We start from the raw sequence: 26,049 nt of genomic DNA on the forward strand, positions 1-26,049 counted from the left end.
CCTATCAAACAGTTTCACTCCCTGCTGACTAAGAATTCAAATATATGAGCCTATGAAGACCATTTTTATTCAAGCCACCATAATATGTAACAATAATAAGTAAAGAATGGGAGCCAACAAATTTGAAAGGGGGAAGAAAAGTTGTAATGATGTAATTATATTTTAATTAAAAATTTAAAATCAAGTTATCCTTAAAAATGAAGAAAGAAAAGAAAGAAATGTGTTCTCTATCGAGTTGAATTTTCTTGGAATTGGGGTTTTTCTGGAGCCAGCTTGCAGTTTGGTGTACAAACAAAGCTGGAAAGAAAATCTGTTCTCAGACTTCTCTCACACCTCCTTTGGGAGTCTTGTCTTGTTTTGTGCAAAGAAGTGACCCACCCAGCAAGATCCCTGCTTTTGGTGTGGATGAGGACTTCAGTCTGCCACTGTGCCCCTTACTTGTGTCCCTTTGTGGCCTGGCACACTACATCACAACTTGTCCCAGAACTTGAACTATTGAGGGCTGGGGATGGAGCTGTTTGTGGCGTGTTTGCCTAACATGCGTGAAGCCACAGGTTCAGTTCCAGCACTAGATAAACTAGACTCCATGGTGCATGCCTGTCATTCCAGGACCGGGAGGTGGAGGAGGGTCAAGAATTCAAAGTCATTCTCAGTTGTATACTAGGTTTGAGCCAACCTGAGCCACATGAACCCCTGTCTCAAATAAAAAAGAAAAATGAAAAACAATCTTGAAATCTTGTACCTCCCTGTCACCTGATGAGCCACGGACATGAGGTTGGTGGCACTGGGTACCCCCTGTCCACTGACTGCCCTTCTGCTACCCGTGGCTACTGTCTGAGCCCATTGTGTCTCTGACTCTTGGTGTCTTCAAAGGATTGAAGAACCATACACAAATACCCAAGTGGCAAGGACTTTTACTCAGAAGAGAAATGCAAGGTAGACATAGGCAGGGAGTGGCAGGTGTGAGCCAGAGTGCTCAAGAGCCCGTGTATTCCTGGAGACTCTTTCTGAGTCCTTGAGGAAGAGGCATTGGTTGTAGGTTGGGGGGTGAGCGGGTTTCTGCTCTGATAAACTTATGATTGACATACGGAAACTTGGGCCTTTTGTGCAAACATGGGATATTTTAATCATATGCATAGGCATTAGATGGTAAATAGGGGTTTTTCTCTAAAAGATCACACTAAGACATGGGTTACCTTATTATACATACACCTAAAACCTATTCAGAGTGGACTGGCTCTTTTCCTCCAGGATATGTTTGACCGCCAAAGAGAAGTGAAGTCCTTAGGGCAGAGTGACTGGTTGCTTTGTCGGGGAGGGGACAAGTGAAATTCAATATGAGAGAGATGTTACTGAGCTGTTCCATTAGTGATCCATGATGCTCTGAGAATGCGGCCAAGCATCAGGCCCTCCAGCCCACCCCAGCGGCAGGCTCACATCTCCATTCTTATGTCTTTCAGATCAGGTCTGACAAGGACAATGATATCCCCATCCGGTACAGCATCACAGGTGTGGGAGCGGACCAGCCCCCTATGGAGGTCTTCAATATTGACTCCATGTCTGGCCGGATGTATGTCACTCGGCCCATGGACCGGGAAGAAAGAGCCTCCTACCATGTAAGTATTCATATAGGAACATGGCAATAACAGGTAGTCTATAGGCTGCCCACCCTTCCACACCCTGTCATACCCATCCACAATGTCTCATACCCCTCCACAGCCTTCCACACCCTTCGCCCTGTAGGGTGTCAGCAGCAAGGCACACTTCTATCTGGCCACAAGGTCCTAAAGCACAGGAGGACCCTTGCATCTACCAGGTCAGACTTGGCCAACCCAGGATCAAAGCATGACTGTCAGGCCAGACTGGGCTTTAAATCAGCACTGCCAGTCCATCCCTGGGTTACATCGTCTGCCTTTAATCCACATGCTTCTCTCTGGGCGCCTCTAAGACAAGAGTCACTCGGAAAGGAGGAACGGGAAGCAAAGAGAGGCTGGGATCTCAGCCTCTCCCTTGCCCCCACTAGCCTTGGACATGAGGGAGACAGCCAGGTTCCCACCTCTCTCTCTGATGTATGGCCAAGTGGCACTGTGGCTGGTCCCCTGGGCTCTGCTCCAGCACCTGTGAGGGTCAGGCCCAGCGTCACTGAGGCCACCCTGGACTCAGGTCTCTCCCCAGCATGAAGAGCTCTCAGCTGTGGCATGGTTATGATGATATCCACCCTATCAGGTGGCCAGAAGAGAGGTGTGGTCCGAGTGTTGTGTGTGCCTCTGGCTAAATGCCATGATGTTGAATGCCCGGCGCTTTGACAATTATCTGAGAACAAAGGTGGAATTCTCGGCGTGTGCCCCATGCTGTCATATTAATTCCTGTGACTTCTTGCTTCAGCTCTGTGCTGATTGCAGGATGACCCTGCTAGTCCTCGGTCTGATGGCCATTTGTTCAGGAGTGATCATCCATCTCCTCTCTCCAGAAGGAGGCTCCATGTGCACAAGGATTTGTCAGGTTGTCCACACTATATCTTCAAAGACAGAGCCTGGCCCTGAAGCTGCTCACTGCCCATCTAAGTAGAGGGGGGGATTACAGGCGGTTGAGTCTGTCACTGACAATGGTGACCTTCCCAACCAACTCCCGGAGTCTTGAGGAGGCTGTGCGAGAGGGACTAGCAAAGTAACCTCAGGAATGTGGTTTGCCCTTTCTGAGCCACAAAGGTCTCCTGCCCTGAGATGGTTACCCAAGCCTACAGCTGCAGTTTACAGTCCACAGAGCAGGAGCTTCTGCATATCCCGTGGCTTCTGTGGAGGAGCTGAGACACAGGAGTGACCTCAGTCAGGCTCACAGCACCTGGTTTCAGCTCTCCAGATGCCCCTCTTCAGAGACACTTCAAGAAAAAGCATGATCCTCCCAGACTCCTCCCCTTATCTACTCACTTTCTCATCTGTCTGTCCATCCACTCACACTTACCTTCCCATCCACTCACCATCCAGCCACCCACCTGTCCATCTACCCATCCAAGTAAATATCTAACTACTTACTCACATACCATCTGCCCATCCTGACATCTACTTATCCATCCATGCTCCTCCTGCCAGTCTATCCACCCATCTGCCCATCTATTTACCCATCTACCCAGCCACTATCTACTCATCCATTCATCCACCACTTGCCCATCCTAACCGCACATCCACCCTTCCATGCATGGTTTATTTCTTGAGCATTCCACATGCATTGGTCCCTGGGTTAGGTGCTCAGAAAACAGAAGTGGCCGAAGTAAACATGGCCCGAGTTTTGGGGAACATACACAGTTCTAAGCTGAGGAACCACTGAATCCTTCTTGGCCCTGAGGAAGGCTGGGTCTCCAGGTGGTCAGACCCAGACACAGGCTGTGGGAAGAAACAGTGGTGGTGCCTATACCAACAGCCAGTGTCTCCCTGCCTGTGCCGGAAGAAGCCATCTGGGAATTCTCACTTTGCTTCTCACATGGTGGAGACCAAGGTCAGCGAGAGGAAGTGAGGAAACAAGTCGTCTTGTTAGCTTGGGTGGAGAAAGAGACCCCCTCAGGAGCCCGAGTCGGAAAGTCATTGTGTCCTTTTTGAGCAGGAAGACGGTTTTGTTCGCAGGCTGAACAACTGGAGGAAAGATAGTTAGTTGGAGCTGGTCTCTGCCCTGGACTCCATTTTCGGGGCCAGCAGGCTGTTTGGGGCTGAGGCTTGGCTCAGGTACAGACTCCAGCAGGTGGTAAGAGCTCAGTGTGGCCGCTGGTTTCTACCCAAAGAGGGTCAGTGCCTCGCCCGGGAGCCTTGCCTCCAAGTAACACTTGACAAAGCTATGACAAGGACCCTCTGGCAGGCCACATCCCTCCCTTTCCAGACGCCCCCTCCCCCCCCTCCCCTGTCTTGTTCTCCTGCCTGCTTTATGCACACATCACCTCTAGAATGTGTCCTTTAAAGACATCTGCACCCAAGTCCAGGGGGAGGGGCTCAACCAGGTGTGAGATTGAAAGTCTGGAGAAAGACAGAGCAGGCATGGCCTATCCCACGCGCCCTTTCTTTCCCTGGGTGCCAGATCGCCTGGAGTCAGCTCTGACACAGAGCGCTTTGCTTCCTCATGGGCCACAGAAGGAAGCCACTCACTGATTAAACTTACTTCTTCAGGATTAGACAGATTCATTTTTAATTATCATGGTCTGTAACAGAAAGCCCCCGGCCTGAAGAGTTTCTGCTTTCTGCTTCCTGCCCTCCCTGAGGCCTTGACTTGAGGGCCCTATCAAGTCTTCTGATTTCCCACTAGAATGTTCTATCTGCCTTGTGCTTCAGGACATCTCCAAAATTGCTTTCATGCTTCTGGGACACAGCAGCTGCTGGCAGGCTGTCCCAGGCAGGAAACCAGCTCTAGCTGGGCCTTCTTGGGCTCCCTTCCTCTGCATCTCCAATAATCTTCTTAGTGGAAGAGTCAGCAAGTTCAAACTTTTCAGGCCTACCACCTCCAGCCTGTGGTGATCAGCTCACTTTGCTGTCCTGTGTACAGCACAGGCATAGAGTTTTAGTCCTGACATTAAGTGGAGGGTGGGCCTCTGGTCCAAAATATAACAAGAACTTCAAAATAATGAGACAAATCATACAAATTAAATGGCACACGGTGAGCATAGAGCATCTGTGACTGACAGGTCCCATGTGTCCACCTTTGACATGGTGTTAGGATGACATCACTTCTGCAGAAACCAGGTAACGTCTTGTGATCGCCATCCACTCTATGTGAAAGCTCAGAACTGAAGGGAGATCTTCAGCAGGGGCAACTTACCAGAGGTGAGCAGGCTGCGGGGCCAAAGACAGCACAGCAGGTCCCCAGGGTCCTGGCCGGCTTGAATCAGTCACAAACTGAGGTAGAAAGCTTGTGTTCCTTTTCTCCCTAAATATTCCATCCCACGGGGCAGAGCCCTGAGGAATCATGTGACTAAGTTGTCCTTCCCCCAAGAGACAGATTGCCTCTTTCTCTCTCTGTGTCCCTACCCACCTCTGATGAGAGGTATCCCAGGTACCCTGTCTGCTTTACCTCTGGTCTAAGGGTCAGCACAGCATCCAGTGCCTGTGGACCCTTTGTAGGCACTCTGGGAAGGAATAAACGAGTGGGTGGGTGTGGAGGGCAGCTCCTAACACAGCCGCCTGGAGCCCCTTCTCAAGCCAACTCTCCCCATGCTCTCTCTCTGGCCATCCTTTGCCTCACTGTGCACGGCTCCACAGAAGCAGATGGGCCTGAGCTCATGTCTAATGCAGCATCCCCTCCCAAGGCTTGCTCAGGCCTCTCTGTGGACCCCATGAAGCTCCCTCCCCAAGCCCTTCCCTGCATCAGCCTCTCAGGAGGTCATCTAGGCCCCACTGCTCCACTGGGCACCAGTGACCTAGCTGCAGCCACTGTGAAAAGACATAAAATCCTGTGTGCAGGGCACCTGTCCAGCCCAGGCATGTGAAAACATCAGTCAGACCCAGGGACTCCAGGTGATGTTGGTAGCACAGACAGAGGGTGTTACCCTGTTTCTGCTCACATGACCCCATCTGCAGAGGGGAGAACCAACGCTCCCAGAAGTTTCTGGATGTGTCAATCCCACCTGAGCACCACCCAGGTTGTCTCCGCCCCCTTCCCCAGGGAGCTGGGAGCTATAGTGCTACCCCAGTGCTGTGAGTCCCTGGGGAACCACCCACACCAGAGACAGGCATACCCCTGAATGTGGCTGCCAGCTCTGACGTGTCTGTTGCCCCACAGCTCCGAGCCCATGCAGTGGACATGAATGGCAACAAGGTGGAGAATCCTATTGATCTGTATATCTACGTCATCGACATGAATGACAATCGGCCCGAGTTCATCAACCAGGTCTACAACGGCTCTGTGGATGAGGGCTCCAAGCCAGGTGAGGCTTGGCAGATGTGTTGGCTTTTGCTTCTGGGGACCCCATAGACTCTGCAGGACCCATACATGGGGCTGGCGCTATTAACACACAACATTACCCAAGTCTTTACAATCCTCATCCTCACACACCTCAGGGTACCAAGAGGGTGCAGAGAGAGGGTGCTGTAGCAACAGTGAATAGCCCAACCGAGCTCAAACCTTGGGTGCAGGAGGAGACGGGAAAAGATAGACCCTAGGCAAGGGAGTAAAGTTTTGACCAGACTAGAATTGATATGAAAGTTTTAAGAAAGAATCAACATTAAGGACAGAAAGGCAGCAGATGAATGAACAAACTCCTGAGGAGTGGAAATATTTTATAGCAATGAAGAGAAGTTACCTGGCCACTGGTTGCTTGCATGGGGTCATATCTGAATAGGTAAGAGGAGGGTGTTCACTATCTTGTAGTAAATGTTTTTGGGGTGTGTGTCAATATGGGTGCACATGTAAGAGTGTGTATGTGGAGGCCAGAAGTTAACCTTGGGTATTGTTCTTCAAGTTATCATCCACCCTGTTTTCTGAGACACGGTCTCGCTCATCTAGAACTCTGCATCGACTAGGCTGGCCGGCCAGCAAACCCCATGGGCTCATCTGCTGTGCCTCTCCAGCTCTGGGAGTTTTAAGCATGTGCCACTGTGCCTGGATTTTTCACACGGGCTCTGGAAGTCAAACACAGGTCCTCGCTCTTGCAAGACAAGCGTGTTAGCAGCTGAACTGCCTCTCCTTAAGGTAGAAATTGTCCAACACCACTTGTCCTCCACAAAACTGGCCATCTGGGCTGAGGCCCAGGAGTCATTAGGGGCTAGGCTCTAATTGTTTGTGTCCTGGGTCAGGCTCCAAGAAGTAAGGCTTAGATCGTTAGAGCGGGAGATTTTGCTTTGGCCTTTGGTCTTTTTGTCTCTATGGTAACATGTAGCCTAGGGACCGAAGCACAGGAGCGGGGAACATGTGTTGGAAGAGAGCCTAGGAAAGGAAGAAGCTTTGCCAACCTGAGTCAGGAAACCAGACCAGAGACCAAGGCCCACCAAACAAGCCAAACCCTTCTCCCAGCCCAGAAGGTGAGCCCCTGTGCCAAGGCCCTCTGTCCCCCTGAGAAGTGACCCAGGAACCTGTCTTCCCACAGACCTGTAGGACATGGCTTTACCTCACTGTAAGCCAGTCCCAACATCTCTGCATTCTACAGCTTCTGACAAGAAGGTGTGCCACTCACCATTTAGCAGTGAGGTCACTTTAGACCCAGGCAACTGTGTATGGAGGACACCACACAGGTACCCACATTCCCAACCCTGCTGGAGGCCTATGTAGGGGTGCAGAGTGCTAGCCAGCCCCACATCTGATAGGCCTGATAGCTGGGTCTCTTCAGAAGATGTCTGTAGATGTAACCAACCGTCTTATTAAATAAGAAACACAGAACCAATGCAAAGAAGAAAGCCAAGAGGTCAGAGCTCAGAGCTAAAACTTTACCCTTCCTCCTGCGGTGGTCCTACCTCTCTAAACCAGAGCTACTTCCTGTGTGTCTGTCTTTTTATAGTGTTTCTGTTCTGCCTTCTCATTGGTTATAAACCCAACCACATGACCGCCTCATCACGGCCTTTCTTTATAGACCTCCAGGTTTTCTATGATTGGTATTGAGATTAAAGGCATGTGTATCCAATACTGGCTGTATCCCTGAACACACAGAGACTTACCTAGCTCTGCCTACCAAGTGCTGGGATTATAAGCGTACGCCACCACTGCCCTGCTTTCCTATGGCTTGCTAATAGCTCTGATCCCCGGGCAACTTTATTTATTAACATACAAATAACATTTTAATACAAATAAAATATCACCATAGATATCAGCCTATTAACAAATCCCTATGTGATCCCACTGAGCTGTCTCCTGTGTTGAAGGCTGGGAGGACCTTGTTGGACAAGCTTTGCCCCAGCAAGGGTAGAATGGATGAGGCCACAGAAGCCTCTGTTGAAAATACCAGGTATAGCCATTTAAAAACCATGACACCCAGGTGAGTTTGAAGTTCAGACAGACAACAAGCCACTCTACATGGGTTTCTCAGACACATTAAAATGTCTCCCTCATTTCTTTTCCTTCATTACTTACCTAGTGTCCTGTACTTTACCCGCCAGTGCCAGCTCTGGCCTCTACAGAGCACCAGGCAAAAGAGAGGCAGTCTCCTCTTGGAAATCAAATGTAAGCAGAGCCAGACCAGGCTGTCCTCCAAGAAGCCACCTGCTCCCCCAGCTCTGTGGGCCCCATGAGGGGTCAGCCTCGTCTGGCTAGGGCAGGAGGGCAAACATTTATCACACTCTCCTCCACCGGTGGAGTTTGTCATTGCTCCGTCTCTGGGGACTGCTGTCTCAACAAGATGATTGCATTCTCGAGTGATTGTCTTTCAGGACGGTGAGACACTGGCGAGCCCCGGTGTCACCGGAGGGAACAGGATATAACATTATTTCTGTGGAACCTTAGGCAGCTCATCCCAAGGCAGTCCCTTGAGGGGCAGGGGCAGGCGGTGGGCGGGCAAATTAGCTACCAGCAACTGAGGAAAACGAATGAGAGCAGCCAAGGGCACCTCTTGGAAGGGCTGGAGGGAGGGGCAGGCGCAGCTGGGGTGTGTTCTCGTAGTGCAGAGGCAGGTGGCCTGTCATCCGCGACCTGGGCCTTATCTAAAGAGGTTTCCCTGGTCTTCCTCTCACAAATCAGGCTTCCCACACCCTCTTCTAAAGCAAACAGAAAAAATAATGATAATAAAAAAACAGCATGTGTAGTTGGCGTTGACTCATTAGGGCAAGCAAAGCAGCATGTTGCCACACTGCCTCTCAGAAAGCCCCATAATCCACGGGGCCTGCAGATCCGACAGTGGGTCATTCCCAGAGCTGGCCAGGCAAGGGGAGCCCTCCCAGATCTGAACCCCGCTCTCAGGCTGCTCATAGCAAGCTTTCCAAGGACTATGTATAAATCCTGCATGGCTTTCAGGGCTCCTGGGACTAAAGAGTCTGTCTCTGGTCCCTGGAGGAGTCATGTGTTCAGACCAACTCTGGGATGAGGCCTGATGATGTCACATTAACCTGGCGTTTCCCTTCTCCCCAGACCCCAGCCAAGGGCAAGGATGTGGTGTCCTTCCCATAGCAGTCCCTGGGCCCTGGAAATTGTCTGCAATTTTTTCTCCTCCATGGGTAAATTACAATAATGGAAGGTCTTTGTGGGAGAAAGGAGAGCTACTGCCGGAAATTAGTCATTATTCTCTGGAAAGATGGGCTAATGAGAGGTTTCGGATGTGCGTCCTAATGGGAAACAAATGGGAGAAGATTAAATATTGACTAAGCTGTCGGAGAACATTCAAGGGTGGGGTTCATTCAGGGCCACTCATAAGCAGCCTGGGGTCCCTGCAGCCTGCGCTCACCTCACTCTCCTCCACAACCCCAGTCTTCTCTCAATTGTAGGAATTCACTAGAAATGTCTTTTTGTCTAAATTATGGGCTTGCTGGGGAAGTATCTATTCACGTGTAGCCGTGTGAAGTAATACAACCAGCCACCCCCGCCTTCACCTCGTCCCCACAGTAGAGCGCACCAGACCGGCACACGGGCCACACCTAGGAGGTGGCATCAGTGCAGCCACAGCCATGTTAAGGGCTGGCCCGTGTCACCAGAACTCTGTATGTCTCAGTATCTTTATGTCTGTGTGTATGTCTGTGTCTGTGTGTGTACATCTGTCTGTGTCTATGTGTATCTACGTGTCTGTGTGTGTACATCTGTCTGTGTGTGTGTGCATCTATGTGTGTGTGTGTACATCTGTCTGTGTCTATGTGTATCTATGTGTCTGTGTGTGTACATCTGTCTGTCTGTGTGTATGTCTGTGTCTGTGTTTGTACATCTGTCTGTGTCTGTGTGTATCTACGTGTCTGTGTGTGTACATCTGTCTGTGTCTAGGTATCTGTGTCTGTGTGTGTACATCTGTCTGTGTGTATCTGTGTCATCTGTGTGTGTCTACATTTGTATGTGAGCCTATGCATGTGTGTGTACGTGTGAGTGTCTGTGTGTCTAGGTGTTTGTGTCTGTGCATCTCTTTCTGTCCTGCCCCACATTGACTCTGACCCCTGCCATCAGGACACAAAAGACCTATGATGATGTAAATGTGAAATGCCCCCCATGGGTTCACAGAGCCTGTGGGATATGGAACTTGTGAGAGGAAGTGGATGACTGAGGACAGGCCTTGGGGTTTGATAATCCAACCGCAGTTCTTGTCTGCTCCCTGTTTCCTGTTTCCTCAAGCTGTGAAGGAGCCAGAGTCCCAGCAGCACCCTCCTCCCAGGGCCTCCTGCTGCCATGGCGGCCCCTCCGTCATGCGATATCCCCCAACTGTGAGCCGAAATAAACTCTCCTTCCTGTAAGGTGGCTCCTGACAGACCCCTTAAGAGGACTCTTCCCACTGCCCTTTTGTAGACACATGCCTTACCCCAGCCCACACCCATCCCTGTCCCTCACCCTGGCAAGCTCTGTCCTGTTCTTCTCTCTGTATCTTTGACTTTTCAAGATGGAACCTCAGAATCTCAGGGGCTGGCGCTTTCACTCAGCATGAGGCTCTGGTTCATCCAGGCCACCACGTGGGTCCCAGAGCAGAGGTCCATGGTATAAGCAACAGACTTGCCACAGTTTGCTAGCTGGGCACCCTCTGAGAAGTGCCAGGGAGATTTCCAGCTTGGGACCATCACAAATGAAGCTACTAAGAGGAAACACACATGTAGAATGTTTGAGGACACCCACCTTCATACCTCCGGGATGAAGGTCCATCGATGCAGTTCCAGCTCAAGACAGTTGTGCAGCTTGGTCTGTTTGAGAGGCCCCTGGCAATGGGATCAGGATCTATCTCTGGTGCATGCACTGGCTTTTTGGAGCCCAATACCTATGGTGGAATGCCTTGCACAGCCTTGATGCAGGGGGAGGGGCTTGGCCCTGCCTCAACTGAATGTACCAGGCTTTGCTGACTCCCCATGGGAGGCCTTACTTTTTCAAAGGAGGGAATGGAGAGGGGTTGGGGGGAGGTTGGGGGGAATGGAAAAAGGGATGAGATGGGGATCTGTGGTTAGTATGTAAAATGAATAAAAAAATTCTTCATAAAAAAATTAATTAGCCAGGCAGTGGTGGTGCACACCTTTAATCCCAGCACTTGGGAGGCAGAGGCAGGTGGATCTCTGTGAGTCCAAGGCTAGCCTGGTCTACCAAGCGAGTTCCAGGACAGAGAAACCCTGTCTCAAATATATATATCCCTCAAAAATACCCCAGTGTCACACTTTATCCAGTCAGACCCCACCTCTGGTTCCTGCCACCAATACTAATAGCAAAGCCTTCCAGCCAGGAGCTCACCAGGGAATGGATCTGCTGACTGGGTCAAAGCCCTCATGATCTGATGGCCTCTCAATGATCACATCTGCCTGCTGGGGACCAAGCCTTTTGGAGAACTTCATAGCAGACCATAGTGAGGTGCCACCACCTCCCAACTGTCCCCCCCCCCCGAAGACCTGCTCTTTAACACAGGGGACTTCAGAGGACATTTGGATCCAGGTATAGCATTTTGTGAGCAGCAGGTCACTTTGTAAGACACTTCCTTGCCCTTCCTCAAGGAGCCGTCCCTGTGCATGCCTGCCATGTTGAATGGCAAGGCATCTCTGCATCCTCACCAGCCTCTGCGCTCGGCTGTGGGAGGGTGCACAGTGATATTCACCACAGTCTGAGAACGTGTTTCCCTAATGACAAGTGACATGCAGCATCTTGTCCCGTGTCTCTCGCCATCTGTGCACCCTCTGCAGTGACCGCTCATGTCTCTGTCTGCCTCCTAATTAGATTGTTCTCGGAGGTGCTCTGAGAATCCCTCTCCCACACTGCCCACAGCCCTTCGCCTGTGTGTGGCTTGCAATTCTCCCCCCGCTCTGTGGCTTGTTTCCCCAGGTCTTTGGTGAGCAGGGTCCTGACTCTTGATGAAGTTTTCTCTTAAGAGCAAGGCTTTGGTATTGCTAGAACGCCTCCCCAAGCTCTGACCCCTGAAGCTCTCCACTTGCTGTTCTGTAAGAGTTCTGTGGATTTATACTGAGCAGCAGGTCCATGATTCATGCTGAGTCAATTTTCAAATAAGGTGAAATATCTGTGTCTAGGTTCCTTTTGGTTTCTGTTCGTGGCTGTTGTGCCCAATGCTCCCAGCACTACCTGTCCACAGCCCCAAATCCACAGCCCCAAATCCACAGCTCATGCACCAGCGATCCGTGGGTGGGGAGTTGTCACCCTGTGCTGGTCCATCCCTTTCTGTGTCTGTCCCATTGACCCCACTACTGTGGCAGCTGCAGCTGCGGGTGTTGGGGTGGACAGTGTCTGAGTTTTCTCCCCTTCCCTCAACAGCGTGCTCCTGGGGTGGGATAGTGCACCCCACCCCACACTGCGCCTGCCCATCTATGTGGAACCCAGGAGCTCTGCTGACCCAGCTCTACCACCATGTAGCCACCACGTGACCCTGGTGTGGCCCAGGGCAAGCTTTTCTTCTTCCATGCTGATAAAGTGAAAACATAAATGATAAAAATAAATGTGTAATATAACACAGATGATGAAATGAAAATATAATCACCCACTTTGTGGACCAGGAGGTTAGGTAGGAGCATTCCCATGAGGGTCTGAGGTGTCATTAACAAGAGGTGACTTAGGACATTGCTGTTCAGTCTTACTCAAAAATACTAGTTCCTTTTCCAAACTTCACCACATTGCTTTTGTTAGATTTAACTTCTCTTCACAAATGTAGGAAGATTCATTTAAAAGCAGCTGACCTTCCTCCTGTAGTCCCTGGAGTGCCCACGTCAGGAACCTTTGCCACTTGTCACCCCCTGGGCTGCTTAGCGGCCTTGTCCCCTCTCAGATGTGTGTCTTTCTGGAGATACGAACTCCCCTCCAGCGGGGAGCGAGTGACAGCATCGTCCAGGCCTGGGAGGGGGGTTTGTCTGTGGCCTTCCTCACTGCCGTGGCAAAGCCACTTAAGGAAGAAAGAGTTGCCTTGACTCACAGCTTAAGGTACAGTCCATCGCTGGAAGGAAGGCATGCAGAGGGGCTCTGCCATGGCAAGGGCGTGCAGCAAAGATTCCTCACATCTCTGGAACAGGAGGCGGGGACCAGAAAGGAAGCAGAGTGAGAAGGGGGTGAGACTAAAATACCTCAAGGCCTCCCCTCTGTGACTCATGTCCCCCCAAATAGACTCTACCTCCAAAAGTGTCCACAACCTCTCAAAATGGCACCACCGAGTAGGGACCAAGTGTTCCAACACAGGACCTTCTGGGGGACAGTTCACACTCACACCATGACAGATCACACACTAGGGTTCAGGGTCTCACTAGGAACTGTGAGGGGAGTTCACACTCACACCATGACAGATCGCACACTAGGGTTCAGGTCTCACCCAGGCCTGGGGGAGGGGACAGTTCACACTCAGACCATGGCAGATTGCACTCAAGGGTTCAGGGTCTTACCCAGGACAGCACCCTGTTAACTGAGCCCCCTTCCCCAGAATCACCTTGGCCATGTACCCACCTCCTTTCTTTTTTTTAATATTATGGATATATGGCTCATATGCATGTGTATGCGTGTCCCTGTACATGAGTACATGCTAAAGCATGACTGTGGCAATCAGACAACAACCCCAGGCGCCTGTCCTCACCTTCTGCCTTTCCTCTGTGGTCTCCAGGGTAGCTATGCCGTGAGCTTGTGGGGATCCATTCTCCCCATGGGAGGACTGGGATTACAGATGTGAGTGTTACTGCATCTGACTTTTATATGACCCTGGGGATTTGAACTCAGGCCCTCATGCTTGTGCAGCAAGCTCCTCACCCACTGTGCCATCTCTCCAGCCTCCATCTCCTTTCTGGGGCACCCCAGGTTGGCCACAGAATGGCTGCCATGCTTCTGGCCAGAAAGCCCACAGCCAACTTGAAGTTCCATTTCTCAAACTGCCCAAGCAAAGATGCCTCTTGACCTCCCGATCGACTGTTTTAACTCACCGCACACCCTGACCCTTTGTATCGTGTGGAGACCACATTGTAAATGCTGAAATTGATGTCACTTAAAAAAATGTGACACAGCAGAAGAATCTACAGGTTGTGGAGTGCAGTGAAGGAAGCGCTCATCTGTACCAGGCAGGGCTCTGGCTTGAATAGATTATTCTATTAGCAAGCCCCTGTATTTATTTATTTCATTTCTACGCCGGTGGAAGTCCCCCTAGATTAATGCCACGGCCTGATGCACAGATGGCACCAGATACTTGAAAGTCATCTGAATATTAAGAATTTAAATCTTTAGCCTCAGTGATTTGAGCAGAAAGCCAATTATGGGGCTGAATTAGTTTTCAAATTAAACTGCAATTTAAGGCTTGTGAAATTAATCCTTTAAGGCGTGTGGCAGCGTGGTACATGGGTTCCAAGGAGAGCAGAGCCGGGAGTCCTCGGTGCTCTCCCACTACTTGCCAGTTTAGAGGAGAGATGTCACCGCCTCCAGGTGAGAGGCGGGCCACCCCTGAGCCCAGAGAAAAGTGGCTAGTCCAGCTTGCCTGGCTCTGCTCACCGGAACGTTCCAAGTCTGTCTCCAGGAAGAGGGGACTGTGGAGGCCTCCAGGGAAAACTCTGGAAAAGTGGCTCCTTTCTCTTTCCCTGCCTAGCACTCAGGTCAGCACAGATGTGGCTCAGGTGGGTATTCCCCACACAGTGCAGAGCGGGCAGCTACCAGCCCTGCCTGCCGTTCTGTTGGTAGTCTGGCTTTGCGGTGGGCAAATGCTGTGACTTCAGACTTCACCCAGTGGGAAAAAGAAGGGTCGGCAGGGCCATTGGGCACCTGCTCGCCACACAAAGGGAGGCATGGCCTCGCTGGCCCCGTGGTATCCACTGGAATGGCACTGAACTCAGAACTTAGTTCAGTCCTCTGCAGACCAAGACGTGAGGCACCTTTGGCTCCAGCTTCCAAAAGAAGAGCCTGGGACTGTAAGAGCAACATGGCAGTGAGTTGAGGGAGGGCACAGCCAGGTTCAGATCCGGGACTGAGGATGACCCATCTGAGCTCCAAGCCCAGCCTGGCCTCTGAAGTCATCCCGGCAATCCAGACACATGTCATACAATGGCCATAGCCCCCTGTGACTTGTCCCTGGAGTCAGTATCAAGCCCAGCCCCATCCTCCATGCAGTCTCTATGAAGAATGGGTACAAGATTGGACTCCCACGGAACCTCAGAGCAAGAACAGGGGTCGGCTCTGCAGACACTGCTAGTCAGTCCCGGATGGGAGGGGGGGACATAGACACTTGACACACCAGTGAGGACAGAGGCAGAGTTTGGAGGGGTGTGGCCAGGGTCCCCAGGGCCTGGAGACCACCTCCAGCAACTGAAAAGCTTTTGGGGCCTCAGGAAGGAGAGCAATCTGCCCATCCCTTAATGCTGGATGGGCTCAGCCCGTGGGAGCAAACACCTCCATCAGGGACACTTTGCTACAGTGATCCCAAGAGACAAGCACAGACCCCTTCAGGCAAGGCACTGGAAATCCAGTGCTTCCCCCTCCTCCTCGGGAACCTTCCAAGCAATGGTCCTCCATCTGAGCATTGCTAGGCACTGTCTAAGAAGTCCCCAGGACACAGACAGCAAACTCAGAGTCCCCCAGCTTTCCTGCCAAGCCTGGAGGGCAGGGAGGTCCCCAGCAGGGTGAGTGTGCTCTCCTGAGGGTGCGGCTGGCAGCCTGGACTCCTCCAGCTCCTACCCACCCTCGTTGCCTTTTGTCACTCGACAAGGCCCTTCTAAACAGGTGGCTTCTTGGGCCCAGTGAAGACACTCCAAATAAAAACGAAAATCGCAGGACAAGACAAGCCAGGGCCAGGATTCCAGAGCCCTGCTGATGACACGGACTGACCACTAGCCCTGTCCCCGAGCCAGAGGGAACAAAGCCGGGACCTTAGCAAGGATCACAGAGGGCTGCAATGAGTGTGGACATTCTCTGTGTCCTCCCTCATCACTCTCTCCAGGACATCTCTCCCACCCCGGCAGAGTAAGACCCAGGCACCCTCCCTTACAGGATCCAGGCCCCAGACTCAGCGCTGGGCCTGCAAATAAATGCAAGCAAAAGTCAAGAGTCTGGAGAAAAATGTGTCCCACCTATGGTCCTCCCCAGGCCACTGGCAGCAGCCATAACTCAGGACATGGCCTCCCAGCACACGCCAAGGCCGTGCATCTGTCTGTGGGATTCAAGGGTCCTGCATAGCAATAAATTCACCCACTTCCCTGCTGAGACCAATAAATCCAGCTCACTGAACGCTCTGTAACTCAGTTGTGCAGAACTCAACATACTCCGCTGGGGAAGCAAGAAAACGCCGTGCTGTGAAGGGTCATTGTGACATTCATACTCTAGACCCAGGATCCCGGAGACTGTGGTGTGGATTCAGTCACTCTGGAGACATGAGACAGCCACAGGCAAGCCAGCAGCAAGCTCTCTCCTGGGCTAAGTCACCAGGGATGGCTGTGTCACCCCATTTCCACACCCAATGGTGGCAATGATGTCCTGTGGGTGCCTGGAGAGGTGCCATCTTTGGGATGCTGATGCAGCCAGCTACTGCTCCCAGGACTTCTAGACCTTTCCTAGCGCTTCTCTGTGACTAAGGCTGCTAGCTGCTTCTACTGTGGTATGTTTACACGTGAAAGCCTGTTTGGGAAGCCCTGTGGAAGGGCTATTGAATCTGCTTCTCCACACACCTCTGTTGGGGTCAGACATGGGTCTTTATACTTGAGTTATGCTCACAGCCTGGCCATGAGGCAGTGCAGACCAGCCCTCCCTGTGGTGAAAGGATGTCTCTGCCCCCACAGCCATTGTCCAGCCTGTGTCCTGGCCCTCTCTGCTGATGTCTCCTTTTCTGTCACCTTCTGGCTGACTGCATGTGGCTTTTCTGCATGGTCCCGGGATGGTTCTCAGATGACCACACTCTCCCTCCTGGCCTCCATGACCACACCTCCCTCCCACAGTCCCCAGAGAGGACTTAAGGGTGGCTGCCCTCTCTAACTCCCCACTTCCCGGCCCTCTCGTTCTCCTTCTGTCTGTCTGTCTGTCTGCTCACACACCCTGCAGTGAACACCTTCACTCCTTCGCACCCTGTGCCTTGGGGTTTGGCTGGACGGATGTGGCCTGAGCTCATCACCACCCCTGGGGACAGTGAGGAATGCAGGACCGTTGTGCAGCAGCCCCAAACAGAGCTGTGGGAGGCAGAGGCAGGGGAGGGCCCAGGAATGAGGAGGGGCCATTAAATGGTAGAGTAGACTGAGGAGCGGAGAAGCCACCCGGCACAGAGGTCTTCTGAACCTGTGCAGAAGACCCAGAGAATAGTGGACAGTGCTGGTCAGAGGGAGGAAGTCCTAGATCTCAGGAGGGGACAGAGGGACGAAGATGGAGGCCCGGGAGGACAACAGAGGTGCAGGTGCTGGAGGAGGGAGAGAGGCGGCCTCCATCTCTGTGAGAGAAAGTAGCTCTTCTGTGGTGTACCCTGGGAGGAAGGAGCAAGATCCAAGAAGGGGCGAGATAGAGAGGGCAACCCCCTCTCAAGCATGAGGAGTAAGCTGAGGCTCACAAGAGGTAAACAATGGCAGAGGCTGCCCCTCAGACTGTCAGACACCCTCAGGGGCCTGCTGAGTGGACAGCTCAGGGCCGTCGGGGTCTAGACCGTCCCTTGGCAACACAGCGGAGGCTACTTCCCCAGCCAGGGCTGCTTTCCAGGTTTCAAAAGGGAGCCAGTCCATCCTCCTCCTCCCTCTTCTCTCTGCACCTTTCGGAAAGAAAAACTAAAACTGCTGAGCCTTTGCTCTGCCCCCAGGGCTGGGAATGTTCCTGGGTCGTTACCATGGCAACCCATGGACCTGCTTCTTCCTTTTGGCTCAAAGTGTTCAAGCCTGGAGCATTCTCACCTCACCCTGCAGGCTAGCCATGAACACAGCCAGGCCTCACCATTTCCAGATTGTGGTTTAGGCTCTAGAGACCCTCCCTCTGTGTTCCTCAGGAACTTCAGTGTCCATGCCCCCCTCTGCCAGCTGCTCCCCCCTTCCTCCCACTCTCTACCCCTTTTCCTCTCCCCCATCTCTCTCCCTCCCCTCCTCCCTCCCTCCCTTCCTCTCCTCCCCACTCCTCACACACACATTTTATCTTCTGATGCCCAGGTGACATTTCCTCACTCTTAGAAGGACTAAAGCAAATGGCCAGATCTTGCCTAGCAGGCCACACGCCTAACGTGGCTGTTCCGGGTTGTGCGGTTGTGTGCATCAGTCTCTCTCCTCTGTGTCACACACTGTGTTTTCAAAGCCCGGAGTTGGCCTCGGTGATCCCAGTGTGGAAACTTGTGTCCATTTCACCGTACACCATGGAACTCTGTCCCGAGTGCTCCCCTCCAGCATCTCCAGGCTTTTCCAGTCATTGCAGGCGCCTGCCCTAGTTTATGGAAGCAGTTCTCTGCTATGAACGTACTAAACAAACTCCTCCCTCATCCTCCTGGATACGAACTCCGTGACTTGAGGACACACCCAGCCCAGCATCTGGTCTACCCACTTGTTCTCCACAGGCACAGCTCTCCCCCGGGACCTTTGCTTCCCTGGCCTGGGTCCACATCCCAATTCCTTCTCTCTCAGAGAGGCCTTTCCTGCCCCCTCTGCAGGCCACATTTTTTTGCCGGTTGTGAGTATGTGTGTGTGTGTGTGTGTGTGTGTGTGTGTGTGTGTGTGTGTTAGAGTCTTACTATGCAGCCTGGGACCTGACCAAACTCAAATTGGTGGCAATCCTCCAGCCTCAGCCTCCTGGGTGCTGAGATCACAGGCATGTGCTATGGGAATGGCTACAGTCCACCTTCTCACTCAGTTAACCCATGTGTCCTTTCATGAATATGGCCTCCCTTCTTCTCTAGAAACACTTAATTTTCAGTTCAGTGTCTCTGCCTGTCTGGGTTGCCTTTCTCAGTCGTAGTAAATTTTTTCTGGCTGACCTCATTCATAAAACTAAGTACATGGCATGATGTCTAGCATCCCAAAAGTGTTCAGTCAATAGGTGTAGAGTGGCTTTTCCCAGTCACACAATGGAGTAGTATTCAGTCATAAAAAGGAGGGAGGGTCAAACGCTTGGTGAAAGAAGACAGACACAAAAGGCCACAGGTTACACGACATCATTCACATGGAGTGCCTGGAATAGGCAAATCTGGGGAAACAGCAGAGAGGAGGCTGGAGGGTTGGGAAGAGGACAGAGTGACAAGTGGCTTTCCCTCGGGGTGAGGATTGCCTTCTGCAGTTAGGTGGTAGAGACAGTTATGTTCGGTTTCATGAGGTTACCAAAACCTTGGGCTTGTTTTTTTCAAGGGCAAACTTTATGTGTGTGATTTGTATTTCAATAACTACCTCTTTATGGAGCCCCTCCATTTATATACACCCCACCAGCAAGACTTGGTGCAGGATCAGTTGGTCCTCAGTAAGCAACCTTGCACCCGGACTCACTCTTCACCAGCCTCAGGTCCTATGGCTCAGGACACTGGCTGTCCTGATTCAGCTCCCCCAGAACTGAAAAACGACTTCCTCTTCCAGGTCTGCCCCGCCCTCTGCACAACAAGGAAAAGATCAGAACAGAGTCGGGGGAACCGAGAGCTTAGGAGGACTCTCTCGGGTGCTGTAGGGCGGTGAGGAGGCTCGCTCTGGAGCTGCCGCAGACAAATGGCAGCACCCAGGCCACACTGTGGAGAGGGATGCTGCAGGCACGTGCTGCTGCATCGGGAGCCCTGGGATCCACTGGAGATGTCTGCCCCGGGTGTCCCCATCTGACCTGATGTCTGTTCCAGGTACATACGTGATGACCGTCACAGCCAATGATGCCGATGACAGCACTACGGCCAACGGAATGGTGCGGTACCGGATCGTCACCCAGACACCCCAGAGCCCGTCCCAGAACATGTTCACCATCAACAGTGAGACGGGGGACATCGTGACAGTGGCAGCAGGCCTGGACCGGGAGGTGAGGTGGGCCACATGGGGGCAGCGGGTGCTGTCGTCCAGATGCACGGTTAGGAAGTGATCCACATGATGCTCCATGGTGACTCCTGCCTAGGCTGGAGGACGCTCACCTTGCTGTGTGGGCAGTCACCAGCTGACACCCAGAGCAGGCCAAGTGTAACTCCACAGCAGGCCCCTGGAGAGGCTGGGATGAACTCCCCAGTTCTCAGGGCCCTGTCACCACTGTACTCCAGATCTGGGGCCCTTTGAAGCCGGCCTCCCTGAGCTGACCTGGATATGCTCAACCACCACAAGTGAGTAGCTGTGTGCCCTCCAGGACGTAACAGGCACAAGGTGTTTCCTGGACACCAAGCCCTGCCCAGATCATGAGACAGATGGCCACTTACCTAGACAGGGCTCTATGACCTGGGATGTGTGTGAGAGAAGGTAGACCAGCTGAAAACCCACCAGGAATCGTAGAACTGACCACCCATCCCTGCCGGGCCCACTTCAGGGTCCGGAAGATCTGCAGCCAGCCCCTAACTGACAGCCCACAGCCAGCAGTGTGTGGACAGCGTTGTCTGCCCTCACAGCAGTCTGGCTTTCTGTGCACCCTGTGACCACACATGTAAAATACTCACTGGGGACCAGGAGGGAGGGCCCCGCTGACCACAGAGGCACCCACAATTTGGGGCTCCTTTGTAGAAGTGTGGGAGCAGCCTCCCAGCAGTACTCTGTCTTGGTGGCCCGGCTGTTCCCGTTTCAAGCTTCTGAAAGCTCCACAGCCTCACTGTCCGGGTCTGCAGGTCTTCACAGGCCCGGGCTGCTCAGCTATAACTAGGGGCTCGTAGTGATGTGGGAACAAACTGGCAGCAAAGTGGCAGGTCTCCTCCCTAGGAGTGCTCACACCCGGGGAATCTGGCAGGTCTGCAAGCTGTGGGGCACCTGAGGCCTTCCATTTCCACCTTGGCTCTAAAACTCAGAGCTCTCTGGAAAATTCACACTATCCCTGACCGTCTAAGTCGAAGAGGCAGTGCACAGGGTGGTGCTGGGACAGCGGCCCTTTGTAGCTGCATGGCATGGAAGGAAGGGGTAATGGCCTCGGAGACGGTGCGGGTTGGACTCAGCTGAGGTGTGGCCTTCTCTGGCTGTATGACCACAAGCATGTAAGAGGACACTGAGCCCAGTCACAGCACCTTCTTCTGCGAAGGGATGACAGTGCTGGCCTTTGGGCTCTAAGGGTCAGAGGTGTGTGTGTGCATGTGCGTGTGCGTGTGCGTGTGCGTGTGCGTGTGCGTGTGCGTGTGCGTGTGTGTGTGTGTGTGTTTGATGAAGACAGAAACTTCAGGAGGTGTTATATGCAGCTGGGATTGGCAGTTGGGGTACGTGGCTAAGCTTGCCTTAGACATCCAACCTATCCCAGTGCTTCTCCAAGGAGAAAATGAGCCCAGCTTGGGCAGGCATGATGGAGCAGGCCTCAGCCTCAGCGTTTTCCTCCTCCTCCTCCTCCTCCTCCTCCTCCTCCTCCTCCTCCTCCTCCTCCTCCTCCTCCTCCTCCTCCTTCTCTTTCTCCTTCTCCTCCTCTGGGGCTGGTCGGGGACACTATGATGACCTGCTTTCTTCTGTCTTCCTCAGTGACGTAATTGCTACTCCAGCAAAATTCTCTTCTCTCCACCATTCCCATCCCATCCTCAAGAAACAGAACCTAGTTGATGGAGAGGAAGCAGCAAACAGACAGCAGTTGAGCAGGGATGAACTAGGGGCTGCTGTCTAAAGGATGCAGCTGGCTTCAGGCTTAACTCCGTGAAGTTCTTGAGGTGTGAGAGCCACCAGGGATAGGCACTAGATTAAATTTCAAACAAAAATGATTGCATTTAGCATGCTGTCCTTAGCTAGGAGGATCTGGCCTTCCTTATGCTCAGAGAGAGCAGAAAGGATGACCATGACAAGGCCCAATAAGGAGGTACAGGGTACAAAGGAGACCCATCCAGGTATGAGGGCTAGAGAAGGAGGCCCCGTAGGCACATCAGTAGACATTGTCACAAAAAAAAAAAAAAAAAAAAAAAAAAGACAGCAGGGCTCCAAGCAAAGTCTGTAATACATGGGTAGAGGATGATACAGAGCACACTCCACTGTGAGTGCTGAGACCATCTGTGTCCTGCACTGTTACCCAGGCAATGAACAGAGTCAGGCCCTGACTCCGTGTGTTGTTCCAGGAGGGGAAGCAGTAAACCGTGTGTCCCTTGGGAGCAGTGCATGAGAGGCTCAGAGACACAGCAGGTCCTAGACAGTCCCTCCCAGGAACACCAGCATCTGGGCCAATCTTCCCACGGATCACTGGAGCTTACCTGGCTGCCTTTGTGAACTGGAGATGGAATTGGTACCCAGGACACCTTATGAGCCACACGAAGTTCTTCCATTTTGTTGCCATGGAATCCAGTCTCTTCCCTTGGAGAAACTGCCCCTGTGTGCCCAGCACCAAGTACTCACCAGGTTGAGGGCTCAAAGGCTTGGCTTCCATCAAGGGACCTGTCCATTTAGCCTGAGACACTGAGATGTCACTTAGCCACCCCCACCTGGTGATGGTGTGGTATCTGGAAGAGAGGAAGCAGGCTTTGCAACCTTGACAAGACCCTGGTACATGGATGGGCTGTGGCTGCTAGAGGGCTCAGTGATACCCAACCCCTTCTTTATCTCTCCAACACCCCTTCCTCCTGCTCTTCCCCTCCCTTCTCTCTCCATCTTCTCCATCTTCTGTCATCCCTCCTTCCCCTCCCTCATCCCTCTTCCCCCTCCCTCATCCCTCCTCCCCTTCCCTCATCCCTCCTCCCCCTCCCTCATCCCTCCTTCCCCTCCCTCATCCCTCCTCCCCCTCCCTCATCCCTCTTCCCCCTCCCTCATCCCTCTTCCCCCTCCCTCATCTCTCTTCCCCCCTCCCTCATCTCTCTTCCCCCTCCCTCATCCCTCTTCCCCTCCCTCATCCCTCTTCCCCTCCCTCATCCCTCTTCCCCCTCCCTCATCTCTCTTCCCCCTCCCTCATGCCTCCTCCCCCTCCCTCATCCCTCTTCCCCCTCCCTCATCCCTTTCCCCCTCCCTCATCCCTCCTCCCCCTCCCTCATCCTCCTCCCCCTCCCTCATCCCTCTTCCCCCTCCCTCATCCTCCTTCCCCTCCCTCATCCTCCTCCCCCTCCCTCATCCCTCTTCCCTCTCCCTCATCCTCCTTCCCCTCCCTCATCCCTCTTCCCCCTCCCTCATCCCTCTTCCCCCTCCCTCATCTCTCTTCCCCCTCCCTCATCTCTCTTCCCCCTCCCTCATCCTCCTTCCCCTCCCTCATCTCTCTTCCCCCTCCCTCATCTCTCTTCCCCCTCCCTCATTCCTCTTCCCCCTCCCTCATCTCTCTTCCCCCTCCCTCATCCTCCTCCCCCTCCCTCATCTCTCTTCCCCCTCCCTCATCCTCCTTCCCCTCCCTCATCTCTCTTCCCCCTCCCTCATCCCTTTCCCCCTCCCTCATCCCTCCTCCCCCTCCCTCATCTCTCTTCCCCCTCCCTCATCCTCCTTCCCCTCCCTCATCTCTCTTCCCCCTCCCTCATCCCTTTCCCCCTCCCTCATCCCTCCTCCCCCTCCCTCATCTCTCTTCCCCCTCCCTCATCCTCCTCCCCCTCCCTCATCTCTCTTCCCCCTCCCTCATCCCTCCTCCCCTTCCCTCATCCCTCTTCCCCTTCCCTCATCCCTCTTCCCCCTCCCTCATCTCTCTTCCCCCTCCCTCATCTCTCTTCCCCCATCCCTCATCCCTCTTCTCCCTGATTTCCCTCCTCCTCATTCCTTCTTCCCAGTGGAAGGGAACTCCCTGGGGGTGGGAAGCCTCCAGAATGTTCTTTTTCAAGTTCTCTGCTCAGGTTCTCAGCCTCTGGGGTGGGGCTGCTGGTGGGAGGGAGGTCTCATAGACACAGCCACTGGTGAGCATAGTCTCTGGAGGGGACGAGCTCTCATAGACACACTCTTCCGGAACAGGTATGTGCCCTGTGCTCTGAGGGCCCTGCCCTGCAGGTCTCTGTGGTACACTAGCCTCACACAGACACCCCCTGGCACATTTGGATAACTGTCCCCAGGCATCTGTGAACTGGAGAAGGGGCAGTGGCAACTGTTAGCACAGGACACAGCCAGAGCCAAGACGTTGCCTGCCCAAGAAGCCATCTGTCTCCACAGAAGCTTCAGGCTATGTGGCAGGTCTTAGAGGTCCATCTCTCCACCACGCCCACCACCTGCCCTGCCTCCATCTCTCCACCACGCCCACCACCTGCCCCGCCTCCATCTCTCCACCACGCCCACCACCTGCCCCGCCTCCATCTCTCCACCACGCCCACCACCTGCCCCGCCTATGCATGAACACGGCCAAATCTCTCTCTTACAAGCACATCCTGTCCACCACCACGAAACAGGCAGCCTTTGGGGAGGGCACCATGAACAGGTCCCTTCTGCACCCACTTCCTGCTCAGGCAGGGAGCTATCCTTAGGAAGTGGGAAGCCCACAAGCGTGATTGCCATGTGTCTAATTAGGAGAGCTGTATGAAGTGAGCGCTTCTATGTGATTAAATGTCAGGAGAAACTCGGATGAGGTACAAGGGCTCAAGTGCCTCTCCGGTCCCTGCCCCACCTGCTAATCCTGCTCATCTTCCCACGTGCCCTAATTAGAATATTTATGGCCTAATAAGAAGATTGAGCGCCACTCTTGGCTGCTCTGAAGGTGAAGCCATGCTTCGGAGGTGGGGGGTGGGGAGCGGGAGGTTGATTGCTGAGCTTCATGATTGGCAGCTCGCCATACTGTGCTCACACGTCCATGCTGCCCTCCGTGAGGCTGATTTCACTGCCATGGCTCCATCCAGTCAGGTCCCACCACATGATGACCATCAGCTGGTCACCTTCCTCAGCCTCAAATTTCTTCCCAACACAGTGGGCCGGGTTAATTATCCCAGGGTTGGAAAAGACCCTGAGGAATGCCAAACCCTCCTGTACTTCTTTAAACTCCTGAAACACTCGTGTCAGATTGAAAGAGGTCTGTTCCCTCCAAAAAAAGGAGAGCGTCGGGGAAGACAGCACAGAGCAAACCCCACACAGAGGCTCTCAGCCTGCCTGGGCTCTGCTTTCCACCTGCCAAAGGTCTCCTGACTCCAGTGTGGGGTGCATGGGCCCCTGGTCCTCCCAGGCCTCAAGGAGTGCAGCTCCCGTGGTCCCAGCCATGCTGTGCTATGGGATCCACGCAGAAACAAGCCTTTTCTGTGGTAACATCTATTGATTTTTTCTCTTATCACAAAAGCTACCTCTCTTCGGTAGAAAAGAAGTCAGCCAAAGAAGGAAATAGCAGGCCTCCCTCCCACAATGTGGTGGGGAAGGCCTGCTCTGAAGCAGGCTGTAGCCTTCCCTGAGCCTCCGCTGCTTGCCTGTCCCCCATGTTCCTACAAATGATCCTGGAAGCCACCGGGGCACTGAGTGACATTGCGCTGTGCCAAAGGACCCTTCCAGCTTCCCCCTCACACCAGGGTCTGTCCTCTGCTTCAGACTCCCCTGCGCCCCTCCCCTTCTCTCTGCCCCCATTGGTGTCAACAGACAGCACAGAGTCAGAGGGGGCATTTTATCTGATGTCATGAAACTCCTAAGGCATGGACAGGACAGGGAACTTGAGGGTCGGGGACAAGAAGCCCCCAGGCACGGTCAGCTCTGTGCCACGGAGCCACCATGGCTCTTTGGCCATTCACTCTGCCCTCTAGTGCCACATGCAAATGTCAACATACTAAGGAACGATAGCTGTCCCTTCTTGTGGCCTCTTGTGAGTGTGAGCATCCCTTGAGGACACCCTGAAAACATCTTCAGCCTGACAATTGGTAATGAGTCCCCACCTGAGCCCATGCCAGCTGCTGGTCAGAGTATAGGCCATCATGGCAGGCTGGAGCCATCAGGGCATCACCTCCCTGTGAACAGGCCTACTGGCATGCCCACAGTCTGAGGTTCTCACATATGCCAAGCATCATAAGCTCTGAAGCCTACAGCTGTAGCAGAGTCACAATCCACAGCTGTCTGGTCTCCAAATGCCCAGAGCAGACAAAGCAAT

General features: G+C 53.1%; 1 protein-coding gene across 1 annotated transcript in view; it reads left to right on the forward strand.

Moving 5' to 3' along the window:
• Positions 1–26,049, forward strand: part of Cdh4 (cadherin 4) — a 484,625-nt gene that overhangs the window by 421,865 nt on the left and 36,711 nt on the right. Inside the window, exons 5-7 of the mRNA XM_042276920.2 lie at positions 1,461–1,616; positions 5,758–5,902; positions 19,793–19,965. Coding sequence (XP_042132854.1) covers positions 1,461–1,616; positions 5,758–5,902; positions 19,793–19,965 — 474 coding nt within the window. The remainder of the gene's footprint in view (positions 1–1,460; positions 1,617–5,757; positions 5,903–19,792; positions 19,966–26,049) is intronic.

This window comes from Peromyscus maniculatus, chromosome 4, assembly GCF_049852395.1.
Source record: "Peromyscus maniculatus bairdii isolate BWxNUB_F1_BW_parent chromosome 4, HU_Pman_BW_mat_3.1, whole genome shotgun sequence".
Taxonomy (NCBI): Eukaryota; Metazoa; Chordata; class Mammalia; order Rodentia; family Cricetidae; genus Peromyscus; species Peromyscus maniculatus.